Source organism: Oryctolagus cuniculus, chromosome 1, assembly GCF_051225735.1.
Source record: "Oryctolagus cuniculus isolate XC-2025 breed Fujian yellow rabbit chromosome 1, ASM5122573v1, whole genome shotgun sequence".
In the NCBI taxonomy this organism is placed as follows: Eukaryota; Metazoa; Chordata; class Mammalia; order Lagomorpha; family Leporidae; genus Oryctolagus; species Oryctolagus cuniculus.
This window is the reverse complement of record NC_142867.1, coordinates 29,402,407-29,426,188: the sequence shown is the minus strand read 5'-3', so window position 1 is coordinate 29,426,188 and position 23,782 is coordinate 29,402,407. Positions and strand designations below refer to the sequence as shown.

The 23,782-nt window shown below is 39.4% G+C and overlaps 1 protein-coding gene across 6 annotated transcripts in view; it reads left to right on the top strand.

The window, feature by feature from the left end:
* The window catches only part of IFTAP (intraflagellar transport associated protein), a 79,510-nt gene that overhangs the window by 40,426 nt on the left and 15,302 nt on the right, over positions 1 to 23,782 (top strand). For 3 of the 6 annotated variants that reach the window (XM_008269826.5, XM_008269829.5, XM_089309528.1), the window contains 4 exons: positions 3,485 to 3,639; positions 5,370 to 5,441; positions 7,895 to 7,961; positions 20,265 to 20,386. In XM_008269826.5, the coding sequence (XP_008268048.2) occupies positions 3,485 to 3,639; positions 5,370 to 5,441; positions 7,895 to 7,961; positions 20,265 to 20,386 (416 nt within the window). The remainder of the gene's footprint in view (positions 1 to 3,484; positions 3,640 to 5,369; positions 5,442 to 7,894; positions 7,962 to 20,264; positions 20,387 to 23,782) is intronic. The other 3 variants (XM_089309532.1, XM_089309535.1, XM_089309537.1) reach the window with 1 other exon arrangement.

The following is a 23,782-nucleotide window of genomic DNA, read 5'->3' as shown; positions in this document are numbered from 1 at the left end:
GCTTATCTTAGAACTAAGATTGTTTCAGCATATCTTTGTGGCTGTAGAACAGGAAGAAGCCGAGGAGCCAAGTCCTAGGACCATTTCTTCCTCTTACCTGATCCTCATGGCTCTAGTTACTCCAGCAGTTGTCTTAGCAACCTTCCCAATACTTTATGTAGTCTCTCCATCCTCTCCACCTCCAGCAACCAAAGCTGTGTGGTGTCTCCACCAGAGTTTCTAGAGATTTGTTCAGGTAAAATGCAGGGGCCACTTCTGCCAAGTGTACCTAGTTAGGAATCACTGGTGTTGGTGCAGTAGATAGCAGTAGACAGTGGGCCTGTGTGTGTGTTGTTTATAGATAGGATCTTTTTATCTTATTTTTTTTAGTTTTTACTTAATGAATGCATTTTTTCATAGATACAACTTTAGGAATACAGTGGTTCTTTCCCCCATGCCCCCCAAACTCCCATCCCACCTCCCTCTCCCTCTCCCATCTCCTTCTTCATTATGATTCATTTTTAGTTTGACTTTATATACAGAGGACCAACTCCATGCTAAGCATAGACTTCAACAGTTTGCACCCACGCACACACACAACATGTAGAGTACAGTTTGGGAACAAAATTTGCAGGGATATGACCTTTTTAAAGAAAAAGTGATGCATTCAATATTTGTATTTCCCTTCTCTGGCTTATTTATTTATTTATTTTAAAGATTTATTTATTTGAAAGGCAGAGTTACAGAGACAGAGAAAGAGGTCTTCCATCCACTGGTTCACTCCCCAAGTAGCCGCAATGGCCGGAGCTAGGCCAATCCTAAACCAGGATCCAGGAATTTCTTCCTGGTCTCCCATGTAGGTGTAGGGGCCCTGCTATGGTCTGCTTTCCCAGACCATAGCAGAAAGCTGGATTGGAAGTGGAGCACCCAGGACTTGAACTGGTGCCCATATGGGATGCTGGCTCTGCAGGTGGCAGCTTTACCCACTACACTACAGTGCTAGCCCCACTGGCTTATTTTTAAGAAAGTGTTTGGTGATTTACTTTAATGTGGCCAAAAGAGAGAGAGAGGTAGAGATAAGATTGTCCATCTACTGGTTTACCTCCCAAATGCCCACAACAGCCAGGCCTGGGCCAGGCTGAAGCCAGGAGCCTGGTACTCCATCTGGGTGTCCCATATAGGTAGTAGAGGTCCAAGCACTTGAGCCATCATCTGCTGCCTCCTAGTATCCATTAGCAAGAAGCTGGACTGGAAGCAGAGCAGCTGGGACTTGAACTGGCACTACCATAGGGGATGTGGATAAAGAAAGCAGCTGTTTAACCCACTGCACCACAATGCCTGCTCCCTCTCAGAATTATTAATGATATATTATAGACTATATTATAGCTGTTCCCCAACAGTATTTCTGTGTTAGTGTTCTGAAGAGATCTGCACAAGACTTAATACTATCAATGATGGGACATTCAGAAGCAAACAAGAGATTCCAATTTGAATTTGCACCAGGCTGTGATCATTAGCACCAAATAAACCTCAATGATTTTGATGCCATGTAACTGACAGCTCTAGAGAAACAAATACGGCTGCTTTTCTAGTCTAGGCTGCCTTATAACCCCTTCAGTTATGGATCTGGATAAGGAGTTCACAGATAAACCAATCCCTCAGGGGCCAGCGCTGTAGGCTAAGCTGGTTCACGTCCTGGCTGCTCCTCTTCTGATCAGCTCTCTGTTTACGGTCTGGGAAAGCAGAAGATGGCCCAGGTGCTTGGGCCCTGGTATCCACATGGGAGACCCCAAAGAAACTCCTGGTTCCTGGCTTCTGATTGGCCATTGCAGCCATTTGGGGGAGTAAAACAGTGGATGGAGGACCTTTCCTCTCTCTATCCCTCTCTCTCTGTAACTCTCTCTCTCTTAAATGAATAAATAAACTCTATCTCTTAAATAAATAAATAAATCTTAAAAAAAAATTTCTGTTTCTCTGAAATATTTTCATGGTAGAGACTAGAAAGAGAAGGGGTTGGATTCCCCAGACTAAGGATCACTTGATTTATGCCACTTGCCTTCTTTTGAGTTTCTTCAACACTCCACTGGCATAGATTCCTGACTGTTATTGTCAATTGCAGCACGCAAATTCCTTTTTGGAATGTATCCTACAGCCCTGGTCCCTCTTTAACTATCGTAAACTTTTATTCTTTATTTCCTTTCAAGGATTTCTTCTTCTGTTTTCTGCTTCTTTCTTTTTCTGTTTTCTCAGGACCTTTCCTAGTCATCTGCTATATTATTATAGATAACAATGATAGATTCTAGGGTCAGAAGGCCTGGGTTCATAGCCCCATCCTGCTACTTTCCAGGTTCATAACCTTGAACGAGTTACTTAATTGTTTGCTTTGGTTTCCTTGTCTGTAAAGTGGGGGTAGTAACACTACCTGTCTCTAAGAATGTTACCATGCTTAAATGAAATGATTCTTGAGATGCTCATAAAAGGGTAACACTCAATGAATGTTAACTCATATTATTAATATTACTACTGATTTTAAAAATAATTTTATGGCTTAAGCCATTTCCTCCATGTAATTGATAATTGATACTTATCTATAACTATGACATCTTCCCCACACTTTAGCCTACATTTGCAGCTACCTTCCGGTCATTTTCACCATGGTTTCTGCTTGCTCTGCAAATGCATTGTGGCCAAACTCAATTCATTATCTTGTACCAAGCTTATCCTATTTTATTTTCCCCCCATGTTTTTGTTAATAACATCATGATATCACAATTTTTGCAGTGTCTTAATTTAGGATTAATCTTAGACTTCTTCCTTAGCTCAGGAGATAATCATGAGTATGTATGGATTTAGTGTAAAAATATTCATTTTTAATCATTTTAAACAGTTGAGAATAAGGGATTTTTAATTTACAAGAAATTCTCTATAAATATTATAATTGCACAGAAGAAAGTTCAATGACAAGAAGAAAAAAGATATTGCTGATAATTGATTTATAATATAATATATTCAGTGTGATCCCATTTTGATTTTTAGAAGTTCATGGATGCAAAAGAAAAGATTAGGAAGAGTAATGGGAAAAATTTTGTTCTGTCTTTTCTGGCTTATAGGATTATGAATGTTTTTCACAATTGCTTTTTCTTCCTCTTAAAATATTTTGAAAATCATCCATTCTTCCACATAAATAAGAAACCCCTCAAGTTTAGAAAAGAAAATGGGATACAGTCATGCAAGTACTAAATTGACCTTTTAATAATGGCCAGGAACAGTGATGAACAGACATGTAGTAGGCATTCAATAAATATTTTGAATGAAATAGTGTTATTTTTCTATGCAGGTTTTGAAGTAGGTTTTTACAGCAAAGAATGCTTAATGCTTTTAGCATTTACTTGTAGAGTGCTTTGCAAACTATTCTTTTTTGTTTGAAGGAAGTTTTTCAATAAATGAAATAAGCCAGACTGAATGTAGTAGATGTTTTCTAATACTATATTGCTAATTATTTCAGAGGATAATGGGATCACAAGGGGAGCATTTGGCACCAGTTCTTCAGAAAAACTTCCTTCAGTAAAATGTACTCATGAAAATGAACCAAATGACCACCACCATCTGGGAAGTAAAACCATATTTCTTCGTACTTCCTCACAATGTTTGGAAGAACAGGTAATGCCATACACATTTATAGAAACAGTCTGAAAAAAAACTTTATGAATTATAAAAGAGACCCTAAGAAACATTGTTCAGCTATTGGTTGGTAATTCCTAATTCTAGAAGGAGTGCTATTGAAAATCACCATTACATTTCATCAACAGCTTTTCTTATGGTAGCTTGCTGATTCTCAGTTTTCATTAGAAACCTCTGAAACACCTTCCATTTATAAATTGTTGTTGAAATGATTTAAATCCTTTAGACCATTCTTTATTTTGGACAAAAGAACTCTTTTTTTTTTTTTTTTTTTTTTTTTTTTTTTTTTTTAATTTGACAAATAGAGTTAGACAGTGAGAGAGAGAGAGAGACAGAGAGAAAGGTCTTCCTTCCGTTGGTTCACTCCCCAAATGGCCACTACGGTCGGAGTTATGCCAATCTGAAGCCAGGAGCCAGGTGCTTCTTCCTGGTATCCCATGCAGGTGCAGGGGCCCAAGCACTTGGGCCATCCTCCACTGCCTTCCTGGGCCACAGCAGAGAGCTGGACTGGAAGAGGAGCAACTGGGACTAGAACCCGGCACCAAAAGAACTTCTTAAAAATTGTTTTGGTAAAATGAGACTTTCTCTGATCTATCATAGATTTGCCTCTTTAAAACATAAAGTAGAATCTGTTCTCTTGGTTTTTCTAATATTTGGTCCATAAATGTTGATTTATCTCTTACCAATTTTCAAGACTTTATAGACTCTATTCATGTTTTACTTTTTTTTCCCAAGATTTATTTATTTATTTGAAAGTCACTGTTACAAAGAGAGAGGGAGAGACACCCACAGAGAGATCTTCCATCTGCTGATTCACTCCCCAGATGACTACAACGGCCAGGACTGGATCAGGTTGAACCCAGGATCCAGAAGCTTCTTCCATGCCTCCCACCAGGTGGCAGGGTCCCAAACACTTGGACCATTTTTGCCACTTTTCCCAGATCATTACCAGAGAGCTGGATGGGAAGTGGAGCAGCGAGGGCATGAACTGGTGCCCATATGGGATGCTGGCATTGTAGGTTGCACCTTTGCCTGCTACGCTACAATTCTGATACCCTCATTTGGTTTCTAATTATCAAGGAATCATAGTGGAAGTTGTACTGTTAAGGCAATTTGAGTTTGTAGTTGCTGCTTAATCATGTCTTCCCTCCAATACTAGTGACAAAATTTAAGAGGTTGCAGTTTTATACAAGGGGATAAAAGCATCTGTGCTGGAAATGTGCTTATATGTGCAGAGGTCTGCAATTCTTTATTTCTAGAGCCTGCATCCTATGATATGATTATGAAATATGAACTTTTGTTTTTCCTGGCAATTATTGGCCATTGGTATTATTGTCTATTTATTGAGTGTTTGGTCAGAATGTGAGAGGCAAAGAATTGTTGAATGGAATTCTTTTATAATGACTCAAAAATGTTATATTAATGTTCCCTGATTTGTTCATTGGAGGTTCGTTGGAATGAGAAAGGAGGTGGAGAATTCTCCTGTATTACACATGAGAACACTAGAGTTAAGTAATCTGCTCCATCTAGGTTGTATTATGGATGAGTTTAGAGCTCAGAAGTAGAAGCCAGACCTTTGGAAGGCTATTCGCTGACCACTATGGCTTAGTGAATCTAGGCTGTCATGCATCATTTAGTCAACATAGCTACAAGATCAGCTTCTTTTTTTTTTTTCAATTTCCCATCAATGTATTCTCACTGTGTTTCAGATAGTGGTGGAAGAAGGCCAAAAAGTTGTCAGTTTCCTTCAAGGTGATCTGAATCGGGCAGGAAAGGTGAAGGTAAGGCATGATTCATTTTTCTTTCGTGGAAAAACCTAACACACACCAAACAAAAAACACACACTCATTTGCTATCTCTCTCCATTATATGTTTGAAAGGTAGAGTTACAGAGAGAGAGAAGGAGAGACAGGAAGAGAAAGAGAGGTCTTCCATCAACTGGTTCATTCCCAACTGGCAGTAATAACTGGTACTGGGCCAGGCAGAAGCCAAGAACTTCAATGTTTCTTCCATATGGGTGGCAGGGACTTGAGCACCTGAGTCATCTTCTGCTTTCCCAGGCACATTAACAGGGAGCTTGATCTGATGTGGCACAGTAGGACTCGAACTTGTGCCCATATGGAATGCTGACGATGTAGGCGACAGCTTAACCCACTGTGTCATAGCTCTAACCCTGGTTTGCTGTCTCTTATAGAAAACTGGAAGATTCAGCAGATTTTGTCCTTCCAGTTTTTTTTTTTTTTTTTTTTTTTTGTAAATTGATTGAATATCTTAAACTAACCTTGGTTGGCTAGGTTCTCTGATTCTTTTTTTCTTAAATCTTAGCAAATGGAAGGGGATGCTTTGATAGAGAAATGTGATTCTAGTCCCTTTCAGGGTTTGCCATTCACAAAAAATGACAATATAATTTAAGATTCTCAGATTTTAGTAATGAAACCATCATATGGCAGATCAACTTTCGCTGTGGCCTGGAAGCCAAGTGGTGACTATAGTTAGGTACTTCTAAGCAATGGAAGCTTCCATATTACATTCCTGAGTAATAGCCATGGTCTGGTAGATAGAGCCAAAGGACAGAACACCTAACCTATCTTTTGAATTCAAATTATGAAATCTAAATTTGTAATTCAAAGGTGTTTTATTTAGTGCGTGTTTAGATCGTTGAGCATAAGAGGCACTGCAGGCTGGCACCGCAGCTCACTAGGCTAATCCTCCGCCTTGCGGCGCTGGCACACTGGGTTCTAGTCCCGGTCGGGGCGCCGGATTCTGTCCCGGTTGCCCCTCTTCCAGGCCAGCTCTCTGCTGTGGCCAGGGAGTGCAGTGGAGGATGGCCCGAGTCCTTGGGCCCTGCACCTGCATGGGAGACCAGGATAAGTACCTGGCTCCTGCCATTGGATCAGCGTGGTGCGCTGGCCGCGGCGGCCATTGGAGGGTGAACCAACGGCAAAGGAAGACCTTTCTCTCTGTCTCTCTCACTGTCCACTCTGGCTGTCAAAAAAAAAAAAAAAAAAAAAAATAGCCGGCGCCGCGGCTCACTAGGCTAATCCTCCGCCTAGCGGCGCCGGCACACCGGGTTCTAGTCCCGGTCGGGGCGCCGGATTCTGTCCCGGTTGCCCCTCTTCCAGGCCAGCCCTCTGCTGTGGCCAGGGAGTGCAGTGGAGGATGGCCCGGGTGCTTGGGCCCTGCACCCCATGGGAGACCAGGAAAAGCACCTGGCTCCTGGCTCCTGCCATCGGATCAGCGCGGTGCGCCGGCCGCAGCGCGCCGGCCGCGGCGGCCATTGGAGGGTGAACCAACGGCAAAAGGAAGACCTTTCTCTCTGTCTCTCTCTCTCACTGTCCACTCTGCCTGTCAAAAAAATAAAAAATAAAAATAAAAAAAAAAAAAAAAAAAAAAAAGAGGCATAAGAGGCATTGCAATGTTATTCCTTTGCTAGGCATCATTTGTACCAGTGGTGAAATCATTTCCTTATTTATTCTCTTTGATATTCGCCTGAGATGAATTAGTTCACGACTGAAATGTTACCATTTTGTTAATCTAAAATATCTCATTGTCAGCTTGCCGTGGAAAGCAGTATTCCATGTGGAATAGCTTTTCATTGAAATGCTGCTATTGTGTCTGCAAAGGTCATTTGCTCTGCTTTTTAACTTTGAAGTAATTTTCAGTTTTATTTGCTCAAAAGAGAGAACACTTGATTTTTTGCCCTACTCACCTCTCTTGTGATTTACCCAAGGCAGAATGATTTTGTTTTGAATGAACCTTTCTGTCCTGCTTTCTTTAATTTCTTCTTTTTGGCTCTTCAGAGTGCTATAAGAAAGCATGCTGTTAGAATAACAGCCAGAACCACCACCACCAGTTTCTTGGGAAGCAAAATCCGTAAAACAAAACCAAAAAAGAAAAAGAGTGTTTGGATTGTCTAGGTGGTACACGATGTGTCCTGGGACAGAGTCCGGAATGAAGTCCCTTTTCAAAGCTCCCAGACTGTTTTTCCTCTTTCATTATAGTGATCTGACTGTGGGGCCTATAGAAACTCAGAGAAGCTTCCACATTCACAGCTGCTTTCAGACGTCTCTGGGAAAGCACAGCGAACACAAAGGCTTGGAGCCGGGACTCAGTGGTTCAGGAGGGAGGTAGTTTCAGCTGCTCAGCTGAGCGTTGTAGAAGTGGATTCACTGACTCTTCATTGTGTTTGTTTCAAGCCTAACATACATAAAAAATGCCGTTAATCCTATTCTAGGTAGACCCTCTCCTAGACCTAGAAGATTTGGATGTGGATGAAGAGATTAAGCCTCGCATGAGCAAGGGTATGATTTCTATTTCTTCTCTATACTGTTTGTCCTCTTTCAAGAAACTAGAAAATGCTTTTTTTTTTTTTAATGATCTTAGCTCCATCTCCCCTGAGCTAAGTCCTGCAATTTCTGTTTTAACAACAAAGATTTCAGATGAAAAATCAAAACCTTGTGAAGATTATAAAACCTTTGGTCATAAATGAAATAAACCCTCTGCTCAGTTTACCATGTGATTGATTCTGGGCTCGTTATCTGAAGTCTAAAGAGCATAACAGGTTATTTTCAAGGGACACATAAAGAATCAATTAATAATAAAAATCATAAAATAATGATCCATTGTAAATGTTTCTTCTAGGGTAATTTTCACATGTGCTGGACTAAAAGAGGGTTACTGGCAATGCATTGATGTTTATACACATGGTGATCTCTTTCTTTTCCTGGCTAATGTTTCTATGTAAGCATGTATGCCCTTTGTAATGCAGAGAACTTTGACATATGTTCAAAATTGGGTTTATTTGTTTTGAGAACACTCATTCCTGATTCCTTATGCAGGAGTATCTCAACATCAATGTTAAGTTTTAGGGAAGAGGCAGTTTCTTTCTTTTTTTTCTTTTAAAAGATTTATTTTGTATTTGAAAGGTAGAGTTACAGAGAGGCAGAGGCAGACAGAGAGAGAGAGATTTTCCATCCACTGGTTCACTCCCCAGATGACTACAACATCTGGAGCTGAGCTGCTCCAAAGTCAGGAGCCAAGAGTTTCTTCTGGGTTTCCTATGCGGGTGCAGGGGCCCAAGGACTTGGGACATCTTCTACTGCTTTCCCAGGCCATAGCAGAGAGTTGGGTCGGAAGTGGAGCAGCTGGGACTTGAACTGGTGCCCATATGGGATGCTGGCACTGCAGGCAGCGGCTCTACCTGCTATTCCACAGTGTTGGCCCCTGTTATTTTTTGATTTTTGGATGATAGTCATTCTAATTGGGGTAAAGTGATAACTCATTATGGTTTTTCTTTGCATTTCACTGGTGGCTAGTGATTCTGAACATTTTTTCATGTTTCTGTTGGGCATTTGTATTTCATCCTTTGAAAAATGCCTATTCATGTCCTTTGCCCATTTCATTGCTTTTTTTTGAGTTTCTTGAGCTCCTTATGTATTCTGGGTATTAATCCTTTGTCAGATGCATAGTTTGCAAATATGGAATACTGCTGAGTCATAAAAAACATTAAATCCTGTTTTTTGCAACAAAATGGATGGAACTGGAAACCATTATGCTTAGTGAAATAAATCAGACTCAAAAAGAGAAGAATCACATTTTCACTGATTTGTGGTATTTAATGTATACAGTACAAAGTAAAACTTAATGTATGTGAGTGAAATTGACATTTTGGGATTTGATTATTTTATTTAGTGGAGCATTAAGCTTGTGTCTATAAAGTAAATGCAATATATGTTATTGCAAAAATTAAGAAAGAAAGAGAAGTGGAGAGTAGGGTAGTATCATTATATTTTTAGAATTGGATCTATGAACTACATGAAATCTGTTCTTGTTATAGTAATAAAAATAAATCACCTAAAATTAAGAAAATTCAGATAGTATGATGTGCTTGTGTCTTGAACACTCTATTAACCAAAAGACTTTGAAGTTTTTTTTAAAAATTATTTATTTGGTTTAAGTGAGACCAGAGATTTTCCAAAGCAGGGTCTCTAGATTTAATATCCCAGGTGACTGAATTCCTATAAGAGCAGTGTAGGGGGCCAGCTGGATTAGAAGGCAGAGCTAAGGACTTTTCAGAAAGCTACACTGGTAGGGCAAGCACACTGTTTTGAGTTTTGGGTGATTTGGGGAAGGAAGTTTGTTAAAAATGTAGATTCCTGGGTCTTGCTCCTAATAGTCTAATTCAGAAGGTCTCTGTAGTGCCTGGTGATAATGCCTTTTAACCAGCTTCCCAAGGGATTTGGATAGCATCAGTTTGAGGGTGATACTTGGAGAAAAGTGATTCTAATCTGCATGTAATACATTTGTAATATAAAATCAATTTTATAGGAAAAGAAAAAAGTGAATGTATTGGGAATTTTTGTGATGGTTTAAATTTTTTCTTGCCAGCAGTGAAGTGGTATGAATACCACCATAAAACAACATAGGCAAAAAAAAAAAAAAAAAAAAAAAAAAAATCGGAATTTTGTTATATCAGTCTTTTAAATTGGCCCTTTTGCCTTTTCCATTATTGTTTTCTAAAAACATTTTTCAAGTTATATTTTACAGTTACTGGATTTGATTTTAAAAATTTGAATGAAAATGTGTTACTAGTATTTTTCTAGAAATCCAATAACAGGTGGTCTTGTATTAAAAGTTGTTGAGGTTGAACCTAGCCTCAGTGGACTTGAATAAAGTAGTCATGCCTGTCCCACATGTAAAATAATATGCAAAAAGCTGAAGCTGAAAACTGACACAGGCTCTAGTGGTCTATTTTAATTACCAGGAAGACCACCAGGGTTTCACATTTTTCATAATGCACAATCTGGGTCACTTGAAAGGAAAAAAGAAATTAAATAGTTTGTGCCAAGGTGAATTTTAATTTGGGCCTAATTTGTATTACACTTCAGGAATGTGAGCAGAAGGCAAATATTTATATCAGATGGGAAATGTGACATTTTAAATAGGCAAGTTGCTTGTATAATTTTGGCAGCTGGGAGGTTTACTGATTAGATTCTGTTGTTATTGGTGAAGCAGCAGATTTGCCTGGGGCAACCGAGAAGTGGGTTGTATATTGTTTTTCTACCATTGAGTTTGTTTATTCACTTTATTCACTCTCAAAAATATTCTCCAGGATTCAGAAGCATAATTCTTGCCCAATATTTGGTTTATATGTTTGGCAGTGCAGGTGGAGAAAGTGAAGACGGTTCTTCAGTGGAGCCAAGTTTGTGTGGTGGTACTGAGCAGTTGTTTGAGCGATTAAGCTTTGCCACTAGTTTGGTGCCAAGTGTTTACTTGAGATCAAGTTTTAACTACTTTTTTCTTCCTTTGAATTTGAGATAAGATAGTTAACCTGGTGATTGTCTTGCCTCAGACAACCTGGCTTGAATTGTGATCCAGCAAAGCTGTTATTATTTGGACTAGTTATTATGCTGAGGCCATTATATGAGGACAAGTCACCTGCTTATTACTTTGTGCCTCCTCAATTTGTTTTGGGAATATGATTCCAGGTTGTTTTATTCCAGGCTCTTGCCCCTCATGAGATAAGCATTCAAAGGGACTTGAGTAAAGCACAAAAATGGGAACAGGATTTATTTAAATAGAGAGTGAATACACATTCAGGCAGGAGTGCAGATGACCAAAAGAGGAGAGATGCTCGCGGTGAGAGAGCTGGAGAGAGTATGTTGATGAAGGGAGAGAGAGGGTGAGAGAGAGCTGGCTGCCCACTCCAGTCCAGTGGACCCTTTGTGGGGCAGGAGTGGTGCCTTAATTGAACATACAAACAGGGTGGGGTTTGGCCCGGGTTCAGTGTGTGTGTGATGTCATCTGGGGAAGTTTTCATGGCATCCCTGCTTGAAGCTCAACTCACTGTGTTCATGGCATCCTCTTGGTTCTGGAGGAAATGCAAATACATCGTGGGAAAGTGAGTGTGCTGGGTTGGCATGCAAAGGGGTGGGGTTATGGTGCCTGGCTAGAGACTCAAACTGCAGAAAGTCTTCCAGCTCCATTGTTCCCTGACTTACTCCTTGCCTAGCCTGTAGCAAGTTGGCTCAGCTTCTCTGGCTGCGTGTAGCTGGTTGAAGAGATTATTTTTTGACATCTTGTTCTCAGAATCATGCTATTTTATTAACATCTCCTGGTCAGCAGGTGTACTTAAGCCAAGGTTGATTATGTTGAATGAGAATTTTCAGTGATCCCTTTTTAAAGAGTGGCAGCTTTGTACAATTTTTATTTTCAAGTTCTCCAGTACTCCCAATGATTTCTAATTAAGTAATGGGCCAGTACATACAAATGAGGGCATCAGTAGTCTATTTATTTTATTTATTTATATTTAAAATTCTTTTCTTGTCTGCAACTTAAAGCAGCATCAGACCAGGACCTCCTATTCAACAAATATTTAAGAACTATACTTGTGCCTGGAATAAAGAAGACTAAAATAGACAAGTTCTTGGCTTTGTACAATTCTTAATTTTTCAGAAAAATAAGACTTTAATCATATAATCACAAATACATGATTATAAAGTATTCTAGATTTCACGAGAGCTTGTAGCAGGGGAACTTTTCTTTGGCACTGGGATCAGAGAAAGTTCTGAGAGCCTGAGATTGAAAGGAAGAGTAATCTTGACTAGATGATGGGAATGGGAGTGAATATAAGGGGCGGATAGTACAGGAACAAGCATAAGGAACAGCATGTGTAAAATCCTGAGCTAGGTGAAAATGGCATATTTCAAGCAACTTAAAGTTCAGACGTGTCATTGATTTCCACTTAGGACTGTTTCCAAATTGTTCCTTCATTGCTTCAATGATCACTAAAACCTTTGAGGGAAAACCCTGTGCTTCAAGATGTTCCTGTATTCCTACTTCTCCAGTCTTTATGTTTTATTAAGGGCCAACTGGAAAGGCACGTCGTCCATAGAGACACATCTTCTGCCCAGTCTTCAGGGTAATATGAGGAAACTTGCATTCTTCAGAATAGATTCTACCCATCTTCCCCAAGGGAAAAGGAATAATTTATCGTATTTTAGAGATTGGGAAAATACACTGAATGTTTGTGGATCCGTGTCTTTGTGCCTTTTTTTTTGGCAGGCAGAGTGGACAGTGAGAGAGACAGAGAGAAAGGTCTTCCTTTTCCATTGATTCACCCTGCAATGGCCTCTGCGGCCGGCGCACCGCGCGGATCCGAAGCCAGGAGCCAGGTGCTTCTCCTGGTCTCCCATGCGGGTACAGGGCCAAGCACTTGGGCCGTGCTCCACTGCACTCTCGGGCCATAGCAGAGTGCTGGACTGGAAGAGGAGCAACTGGGACAGAATCTGGCACCCTGACTGGGACTAGAACCCAGTGTGCCGGCGCTGTAGGCGGAGGATTAGCCTATTGAGCCGCGGCGCTGGCCCGTCTTTGTGTCTTACTCATATGCTGTTTGGATGTTGTATGTCTTCTGTATCTGCACCTCCTTTAGACATGGCTCAGGTCCACCTTAGGCAGTGGTTTTCAACCCTAGAGACTCATTGTAGTTACCTGGGCAGCTTTAAACTTACTCATTCCTGGCCCTCCTTTGGGGGTTCTGTTCTGGTAGTCAGGTGTGTGTCCTGGCCCATGACCATTTCAGGAGTTCCCTAAATGACTTTAACGTGTGTCTAAGGCTGAGAATCATCTGTAGACAGAAAAAGGCCCTAGGAATGTGAAGAGGTCCTCCTAACACTTGACTGGATCAGAGTCAGCAGGCTTTCTCTTGGGGTGGGGGCGGGGGTCATCCAACATTAGACTTGGACAGAGAGCTTGTTATATAGGAAGTTCGGTTGTGACTGTGAACCAAGCCCCATTTTCAAAACAGTCCTATCAGGATAAAGCTCATATTTTAATTTCTGTCCTTCTGGCCTGTATATATTTCTCACTTATTTTTATTCTTGGAGAACACAGGATTTGATTTAGTGTTGCTGTCAAATGCTGTATCCGTGAAGCAGGGCATCTCTGATAATCCCCGCCTTCTCACTGGATGAGCAGTAATCTTTTGACTTCTACACTTTTATTTTCATTTATTATGCTTTTTTCTACTTAAAGTAGTTTTTAGTTTATGTGTCTTATGTAAGCAGCATAGGGTATATATCCTATACAAACACATGTACAGTCTAAAACCCTTGTGTTCAATTGGAGTTTGTTCATCCACTTACACTTAATATAGTTATTAATATATTTGACTTTAAATCTGTTATCTCACTATTTCATTTTCCACTTAACTTGCCAGTTCTGTGTATTTCCTGTCATTGCTTTCTAATTTTGGGTTAATCAAGTATTATTATTTTATATTATCGTATTTATGCTAGATTTTTTATCTTACCATTTTAAAGATGTTATTCCATTCTTTTCTAATATTTATTGTTGAAAGCTGTGGAAAAATCACATATCAATCTGAATGTGTTCCTTTGAAGATAATGTTTTCTCCCTCATTTGGCTTCTTTTTAGGATTTTGTCTTTATTTTTCTGTAATCCACTATGATGTGCTATAGTGCTGTTGTCTTCACATTTATTTTGCTTGGGTTTATAGAGTCTTGTAAGTGTTGGGCGATTATCAGCGATTATCTCTTCAAATATTAGCAATACTGGGATCATTTCACTATACACCATGTAACTTATTTTTTCCTTTATTTTCCATTGATTTTATTACCTTTCTTGCTTCAATCTATATTTTTTTTGCTGTCTATATTCTACATTTTAAAGATTTATTTATTTATTTGAAATGCAGAGTTATAGAGAGGCAGAGAGAGAGAGAGGTCGGTCGGTCTTCCATCTGCTGGTTCACTCCCCAGATGGCTGCAACGACCAAAGCTGTGCCGATCCAAAGCCAGGAGCCAGCGCCCATGTGGGATGCTGGCACTGCATGCGGTGGCTTTACTTGCTACGCCACAATGCTGGCCCCATATATTCTAGCTTATTAACTTTTTCTTGACTGCCATCTAATTTGCTGTTAAAGTAATCAACATTTCAGTTATTAAAACAACTGGAATATCCATATTACAGATTTCAGTTCTCTGCTAAAAATCTCCCTTTATTGTAATGTGTTTTTGAACATCTGAAAACATTATTGTAAAATTTATGTCTTTTTTTAAAGAGATTTATTTAGCTGAGAGTCAGAATTACAGACAGAGAGGGAGGGAGGGAGGGAGAAGGAGAGAGAGAGAAAGACCTTCCGTCTGTTGTTTCACTCCCCAAATGGCTGCAACTACCAGAGCTGGGCCTATCCCAAGCCAGGAGCTTCTTCCGGGTCAACCACATAGGTGCAGGGGCCCAAGTAATTGGGCCATCTTCCACTACTTTTCCAGGTGCATTAGCAGGAGCTGGATTGGAAGTGGAGCAGCTGGGACTTGAACTGGTGCCCATATGGAATGCCAGTAACACAGGTGGAGGTTTAACCTACTATGCCACAGCGTTAGCCCCAAAGTTCATGTCTTACAACTCTAGTACCTGAGGTCTCCTGTGGGTGAATTTTTATTATCAGTTTCCCTTTTTAATATGTCTTTGTATACCTGGTAATTTTGGTTGAATACTGAACATTGTGTATGAAAAAATTGTGTGGCCTCCAGATGATGTGATTTTCAGAAGCTTTTCTTTATCATTTTACTAGCAATTAGATTACCTAATCCAATCTAGGACTAGGATGATTTTGGAGTGAGTTTTTAGCTTTGTGGGAGCTATTCTTTTTGCCTTCTTCTAGGGATAGCCCTTCAAGGTAAGTGGTAGCCCTTCCTTCTTGGAAGCACTAAAGCCTAATACCCCTATTTATCGTCACAGCACCGTGAACCTGTTGGTAGCTCGCCTAAGATTTTCAGGCTCTTAGCACTTTGTTTTTAGCTTCTCAGCTTCTAAGCCTCTGCTGCCAGCAGTCAGTGCCATGAGTTGATAAGCAGCCTGGATTCTCAGGCTTAATTCTCAGTGCTTGCTTTCTCCCTAGGATCTTGGCCTCTCAATTTCTGGGATTTTCTAGTGGCTTTCCAATGTCTTTAAATAGTTGATTTCTGCAATTTATCCAGCTCCTCTAGTATTTCTTGGTGGAAGGGTTGGACTGATTATTATCTAGGCCAGTCGATAATGGAAAATGTAGTCTGGATGCCTCTGGAAGACCTTCAGGTCTGCACATCAAGTGTGTTGCAAAAGCAATGATGGCTGAAGATGTTGATTCCTTAGTATCAGTCAAGGTAGTGGCACCTAACTACCATACTAGCAATTATAATCTTCACTGTCATCAAATCATTGTTAAAAAAAAGGCTAGTTTCCAATGAAGTAGTAAAAATTAGTAATTTTATTACATCTTGATCCTTAAATACAGCTATTTTTAATGATTTGTGTGCCCAAATGGTAAGAACTCATAAAGCATTTCTGCTAACTATTGAAATACAATGGTTGACTTATGGAAAAACATTTGATTATTTGAGTGATGTGCTGAATGAATGTATTTTTCTGTTTCATATGGATCCTCATTTTTGCTTGAAAGAATGATTGACAAACAAACTGCAGTTCTCAAAAATGAATGATGTGAACCCATCTCTTCAAGGCAAACCATTGATAGTATTCATTGCCAATGATAAAATTGGCAATGGATCAAGTGAAAATTAGATTTTTAGAAAACTTGTGTCCACTATTGTGAGCTTGATAGGTTCTCAATATTTAAAGGCCTCTCTGGTAAAATTGGTGGTGTTACCTAAGATGATTTTTGTTTTGGGTAATGAAATATGTCAATATTTGGAAGATCTGTATAACACAGTGAACCACTATTTTCCAAATGACCAAATCATCATGTTATAAAATCACACGTAGGAGAAAGCCCCATTCAATGTGCAAGATAGACTAATGGACTTTAATATAATACTATGAAAAATTCACTGATGTAAGTATGGTTTCAGATTGCATGTTGAAGCCAACCTTTAGAAAATGTTATCATTTGTCAGTTTCTGGTGTAGTATCAAAGAATATCCACAATTACAATTACGTAAAAAGACTGAAACTCCTCCTTCCCTGGGGCAGGCATTTAGCCTGGTGTTTAAGGTGCTAGTTTAGATGCCCACACTCCACACTGAGGTATATGGGTTTCATTCCCAGCTCTGGCTCCTGATTTCAGTTTCCTGCTAAGGAACCCCTAAAGCAGCAATGATGGTTCAGGTAGTTGGCTTTCTGCCCCCAATGTGAGAAACCAAGGCCAAGTTCTGGCTGCCACCTTTGACCTGGCCCAGCCCTGGCTTATTCAGCATTTGGGGAGTGAACCAGAAGATGGGAACTGTCTTTCTATTTCTCTGAAATAAGTAAATAAATAAATAAATTTTAGAATTCCTCCATTTCCCAACTATATATGTGTGTGAGACTGGAATTTCTTCATCTGACACAGCATATTTCCAAACTCGAATGCTGCAGAAAATACAGAAGCCAGCTTTCTTCTAAGCCGTACATGAGCATGGATTTGAAGAAAGTGTAAAACAATGCTTTTGTGCTATTTCCTTTGTTTTTGAAAAGTAGGCTTGTCGTAAAAATAATATAATATGTAACGGGATTATTTTAATGATTTAAGAAGTGCATTTTGGAATTTATGATAGTTTTAAATTGCAGTATGTCAGATGTTGACGGATATAACATGTAAGCAAGAGCTGTCTGGGGTCTTCAGAAATTTTTAAGAAACAATAACCACTGGGTTAATGGGTGACTACAGCATTTCTGATGCACATCCATTTTGGGTGTAGATGCCCAAAACTTTCAGGAAACTTTGGCCATTTTGCATGGCAACAAATGAACAGATGAATTAAATTTTATAACTGTATGAGCAGCTTAAATATTAATTATTTTAGTCTGAAGTATCAGAAGTCAGGTTGATTACTCCCTTTTTAGTGTTGTGTTCGATTCCATGGTTATAGCTTTTGAGTTGCTGATCAGTGATTGAATAAAGACAAATGACATGAATAGGTAGTTTATAAATATTAGAAATTCTTAACACGTAGTGAGAAGGAAGAGATTAAAGTGTTTAAAGTTGTGTCATCCAGTGTCAGTGTTCAGTTTTCAAAGTTGTCTGACTCTACAGTGCACATCAGCCAAGATAGTGACATTTAGTTAAAATAAAAATAAGGCCTTTGATTGTTTTAGACACAACAATAAGATCAGATTAAGTTTCTTAAAGCGTTCAAGTTTTAGAAAGTTTTACAGGGACCATCAGAAATGCCATTCTTCACAATCAGTGAATACAATATTTTGTTTCTCCTGGGGAGAATTTGAGTAAATAAATAACCACCCATGACTATGAAATGAGTAAAAGATAGCAGTGGTTTGCTTTATAACATGTACCTTTGGGGGCTGTTCTCATCCATATTGTTTCTGCCCTTTTATAAATCTGTCATCTTGAGGGTTAGAACTATGCAATTTTTTCTTGATTATTCTCTGAGCTTTTCTTGATTATTCTCTTATCAGTATTTAGTTTTTGAGGGTAGAGACTACACTTATCTTCTACAGTGTCCTGTTGGCAGGTAGACTTGATACATGCTGTTCAGTTTAAAACTTGAGATGCAGAAAATTAGTTTTCTCTCTCCAAGTATTTATTAAGAATTCACTATGGTAATGGTAAGGTGGGGTGTTAGATACCAATAGATATGCCTTGATGCATTTTACCATCACACTGGAGAAACAAGTGACAAGAATTTAAAATGTGGGGGATAAGGAGTCTTGTTCTCAAAGAATTGTTCCCATGGCAGTAGAATTACGAAAGAAACCAATTTTTGTTGAAAATCCTTTCTTTGGAAACAGATTAGGGAAGTGCACAGTTTCAGCAAAGGAACGGCAGAATTGTACTCCTGGCTGCACAATTTGTCAGTCAGAGAAATGATTTTAAATAGCTCTGAAAGCAGAATTGATTTTGATTTCACATTTGAACTGATGTTTTCACTGGCGGCCAATGGGCCTTGTAGGTATTGGTTTTCACATTGAGAGGCCTGAACCTCTGTCCTCTTGCCTTTATTGTTGGCAGGCCCCTCACCAGTTTTGTGCCAGTCCTAGGCCATTGCACAAGGGAGCTGAGCTTTGAACTCTGAAATAGATACACTAGAAAGCCAATCTTCCCACCAACCTTATTGAGTTCAGAAATATTACTTCTTTGAGTATAAAGTGTTTGGGAGATACATTTAATGGTGCCTTGCAATGACAATGTGCTGTGGTTAGTGACATTTCTTGGTGCCCCCAGTTATGCATAATCTAATTGGGTTAAATAAAATGTGTAACAAATGCCTATTTAAAAGAAGTCTATGATGCGACATGAAGGGCTAAGTGCAGGCTCTTAGGCTACACTGCCCAGCTTTGCCCTTTCTAGCCAATGGGTCTTGAATGAGGTCATTGTCAGTGCTAAAAGCTGACTGCCTGTCAAAGGGAACTAATAGAGCTGTTGAGAGGACATGCTGAGTTAATGCCTGGAAAATGTTGACTACTATTATTGTTTTTATTTCTGCTAATTAATAAGATCATATTTTAGGATTTCAGTAATTAAGCAGAATAGAACTACCATCTCCGCACTGCTGTTCTGTTTCCAGATCCTCTGATTATGTTCTCTGCTGCCAAAGTCTTAACAGTTTTGTTATTTTTTTTTGTGAAGGTGATGTCTACAATGGAGAGAGGTGGTGCATTTCAACTAAGTTTCAGTTTTTGAATATCAATACCTGCTCAATTATCTCCCTGTATTTGCTGCCATTGGCATCAGCCAAGGCATGCCGGTTGTTAATTAATCACTTCCACTGAGAACTTAATTAGTGACTTAATTAGGATCATCCTTGAGTGTCAGGCAGTTTCATCCTGAGCCAGCTGCAGGTTATTGGCTAGCTGCAGTAAGCCCTTCTGGTTCTCTGAACACTTAGACTGGGGAGGAAACCTGAAGTGCTTCTGTTTTGTTTTAATTTTTTTGTCATCCTTTAGAAAGGCTGTGGAAGATCATCTGTCGTCTGTGATGCATTCATGCACTGTCACACGCACGCAAATAAAGGAACATGACCACTTACAATGGGCCGATCAGAAAACCAAGATTGGTTATTGAATTCTTGTGATTGTGCTCAACGAGCAGGAAACACGTTGTTGTTTGCAAGTGTTGAAAATGAGAATGTGCATTCTGAATATGACAGAGTATTTCATTTTTCTGCTGAGTTAAAGTGCTTTCCTTCTGGCATCATTGTTTCTTTATATAAATATATATATATATATGAAATATTGCCATATTGTCTAAGTACGAGGTCAGCACTCTATTTTCTTTCTCTTCAACCCCTCAGGAAAATATGGGAAAATGAGGCAAAACTGCCCTCCTCTTGTCTTGTTTTCCTATAAAAGTGGAAACTGGGTTGAGAGTGAGAAGCATAGTCAAGTTACTCCATTTTCGTGAAACCTTTTGGATGGGTGGTAACTTTGCAAGAAGAGGACAAAACTAATGCCCCAATGGCTTCTATTTTATGGCACAGGGAATCCCTCAAGTTAAATTCCCTGATGAGGACAGGCGTAGTAGAATGGATTTACTTTACTTAAGCATATTTGCTACATTCTCTTGATTATTATTGGCTTTTAGATAGTTTAGGTAAGTTGTAAACTTGGTGAAAGGAACGATTGAGATATTTTGTGTTCAACAGATTTGCTGCTGCTTCCAGGAGAAGTAGAACAGGACGTACAAGCCAGTGTTCCTTCCATGGACCAGCCTCTCAGCCCTCATGTGAAGCCAAGGCCCACTGTAAAAGGAACAGACGTGGAAGAGGTACTCCACAGGAAATTCAGTTGTTCTTGACACTGCCTGGATTTTGTAATTTGTCATTTCAGAAAATTGCTATTATACCTGTGTGCTTTTGTATTTTTTCTCATCTTTGGGAGAATTTAAAATTCAAGTTGTTTACTTGGTACCTCTCACTAACTTCTATCTCTTAGGTATTTATTTCTTTTAAAACACATGGCACAATCATGTTTTTTATGTGTAAACTACTACTGTTCATTTGTGCCATGCAGCAGGACAATGCTACCTAGGCATTATGCAATAGAAAGGATGGAAAGTTTTACGTCTTTTAGTCTATACTGACTGGTTTTTTAAAAATTTTTATTTCTGAGGTCCTAGAAACCTTTTGTATTTGTTGAAGTTAGGCTGGGCTGCTATAACAGAATCCCAATAAAAAGTCAGTGACTGAAAGGAAATAAGGATTTTTTTTTATCTTATTTAACAATCTGTAGAGGGTCCTTAAAGTGAGCAGTTGACTTGGTTCCCTGGGGTTATGGGGACCCAAGTTCCTTCCCCGTGGATGTGTACCATGTCTTGTGACACTGTCCACAGATCACATCACCCTCATGCCCTGGAGGGGTCGGGGCTGAGGATAGGGGCCAACATGTCCCCCTATGTGTATGAGTCAGGGCTCTTCACTTCTGCCCACATACCATTGGCAACCCCTTGGCCATGTGTCTTTATCTAGCCACAAGGGAGTGTGGGAACTGTTGCCCTGCCATTTTTGCCACACTCTTACTTTCCCAACTCTGCAACTTGAAAATCATCTTTTGCTATCTCTTTGAAACTTTTATTTTTAGAGATCTATTTATTTGAAAGGCAGAGTTACAAAGAGAGCAAGAGAGAGAGAGAGAGAAAGAAACAGAGTCTTCCATCTGCTTGTTCACTCCCCAAATGGCTGCAGTGGCTGGGGGTAGGCCAGGCCAAAGCCAGGAGCCTATAACTCCATCCAGGTCTCCTACAAGGGTGGCAGGGGCCCAAGTACTCGGGCCATCTTCTGCTGCTTCCCCAGGTACTTTAGCAGGGAGCTGGATCAGAAGTGGAGCACCCAGGATTCCAAGTGACATTCATATGGGATGTCAGAATCAACAGGCATTGGCTCAACTCACTGCACCACCACACTGGCCCCTATTTTGCAACTGTTCTACAGTTAACCAGTGTGTACCAACCAAGGCTGGTGGTAAGGCAAAGTGACCTTTCTTACCTTCTTCAATGAACATAAAGGGGGACCAACTGGCTCTTTATTATTGCTTCCTAATACAGTCCATGGGGTCTCTCTTGATAATTTAGTTGTACAAATACTAATTTTGTCACTGAAAGATAATTCTGTTATGGTACTGGTTTTTCAATCAGAAATAATCCATGCATTTCAATTGTAAATTGTCCTTTTTTTTAATAGTACTTTTTCCACCGATGTCACAAAAGAATATTCAGAGCTTATATTAAACTTCCAAATTGCTTACCAGATAAATTGATTGGAACAGATTTTTTCAATATGTTTTTTTCACTTGTAGATTGCTTTCTCTGAGTTGTCAGATGCTAAATTGCAAGGTTATTCTTAGCAGGAATCAGTTTCAATTGTGACCATACAAGTTATTGGACCAGCCATGGCACCTCATAGAAATAAAATTAGGGGCTGGCACTGTGGCACAGCAGGTTAAAGCCTTGGCCTGAAGTGCCAGCATCCCATATGGGTGCCAGTTCTAGTCCTGGCTGCTCCTCTTCCGATCCAGTTCTCTGCTATGGCCTAGGAAAGCAGTAGAAGATGGCCCAAGTCCTTGGGCCCCTGCACCCATGTGGGAGACCCGGAAGAAGCTCCTGGCTCCTGGCTTCGGATCAGTGCAGCTCTGGCTGTTGCGGCCATTTGGGGAGTGAACCAGCAGATGGAAGACCTCTCTTTCTGTCTCTACCTCTTTCTGTAACGCTGTATTTCAAATAAATAAAATAGATCTTTTAAAAAAATTATGTTGCAATACAATTATAGAATATATATATTTGAGTACAATTATGGATATTGTTATGAAAAGTTTCAGTTAATCGGTTAAAAAAGGTTGAATGATTTGTGGAATCTATTATATAGCCAGAAAAATGAAAGTTAAAACTCCATATAAAGTTGTTTCTTTAAAAGGAATATTGATTTCTTAAATTTACAGAAAATGTGAACATTTTTAAATACTGGAATTAAAATGATATGAGCAATTTTCATGTAGGCAAACTCTTGAGCCATAGATGACTAACTTTAGCTAGTAAATATCCAAAGTAACAGTTTGTTTGAGATTTTAATTTATTTTTTAAAGATTTTTTTTATTTATTTGAAAAGCAGAGTTATAGAGAGACAGAGGGAGAGACAGAGAGAGAGATATCTTCCATCTGCTGGTTCTTTCCCCAAATGGCTGCAATAGTGGATTGAGCTGGTCTGAGTCCAGGAGCCAGGAGATTCTTCTGAGTCTCCCATGTAGACTGCAGGGGCCCAAGTACTTGGGCCATCTTGTGTTGCTTTCCCAGGTACATTAGCGGGGAGCTGGATTGGAAGTGGAGCAGCTGGAACTCAAACTGCCACCCGTATGGGATTCCAGTGTTGCAGGCAGTGGCTTTGCCCACTATACCACTATGCTGGCCTCTGGGACTTTAATTTCTAATCATTATTTATTGGATAAACTTTTCAGAACTGTTTAGAGTCACAGCACTGCACCAACTCTGCCTCATTTAAAACTATTAATAGTATTAGTCTTATTTTTAAAATAAGCAGTGTCAGTAAAAGAACATAATTATTGATTTCCAGCAAATGTGTGCTATGAGGGTCTACTAGATGGCTATTTGGGCCCAGAGCTAGTAGTTGCTTTCTGTGACTTCAGTCTGAACACATAAAAATATATTCTGGAAGCTCTGACCTCCTCTTAATTTTCTGTTAAGAATCCATCACTTTCTGAAATGAATTGGACCATTTTTCCCCCTAATTTATCACTGGTTTAATTCATGTGTATTTTCAAAGTCAAACATTTTCCAATTTCTATTTGTGAATTACTTCTTGCCTTGTTGACTGTTGGGAACTTTGAACTGCTTTACTAAGCATGAGTTCACATTAGAAAGATGAAAAATTGTGTTTCTCCCTTCCTGCCCAAACCATAGAAGAGGTCATAGAAGAAACTTGTGTAGAGTTTCAGTAGATGTCCTGTGTCAAATAATGGGACTTAAAATTTTTCACCTATAAAGATGGTATATCTACCGTATTACTTTGTACAGTAGCCTACAGCTAAACACTGCAAATTATTGATTTGAGCATTAGTTCTGTTTTCTTTAATTTGCCTACATGGTACTATGAATGAAAATGATTCTTCTTTTAACAGTGTTTCTGTTAGAATAAGTCACATGAGTAATTTTAAG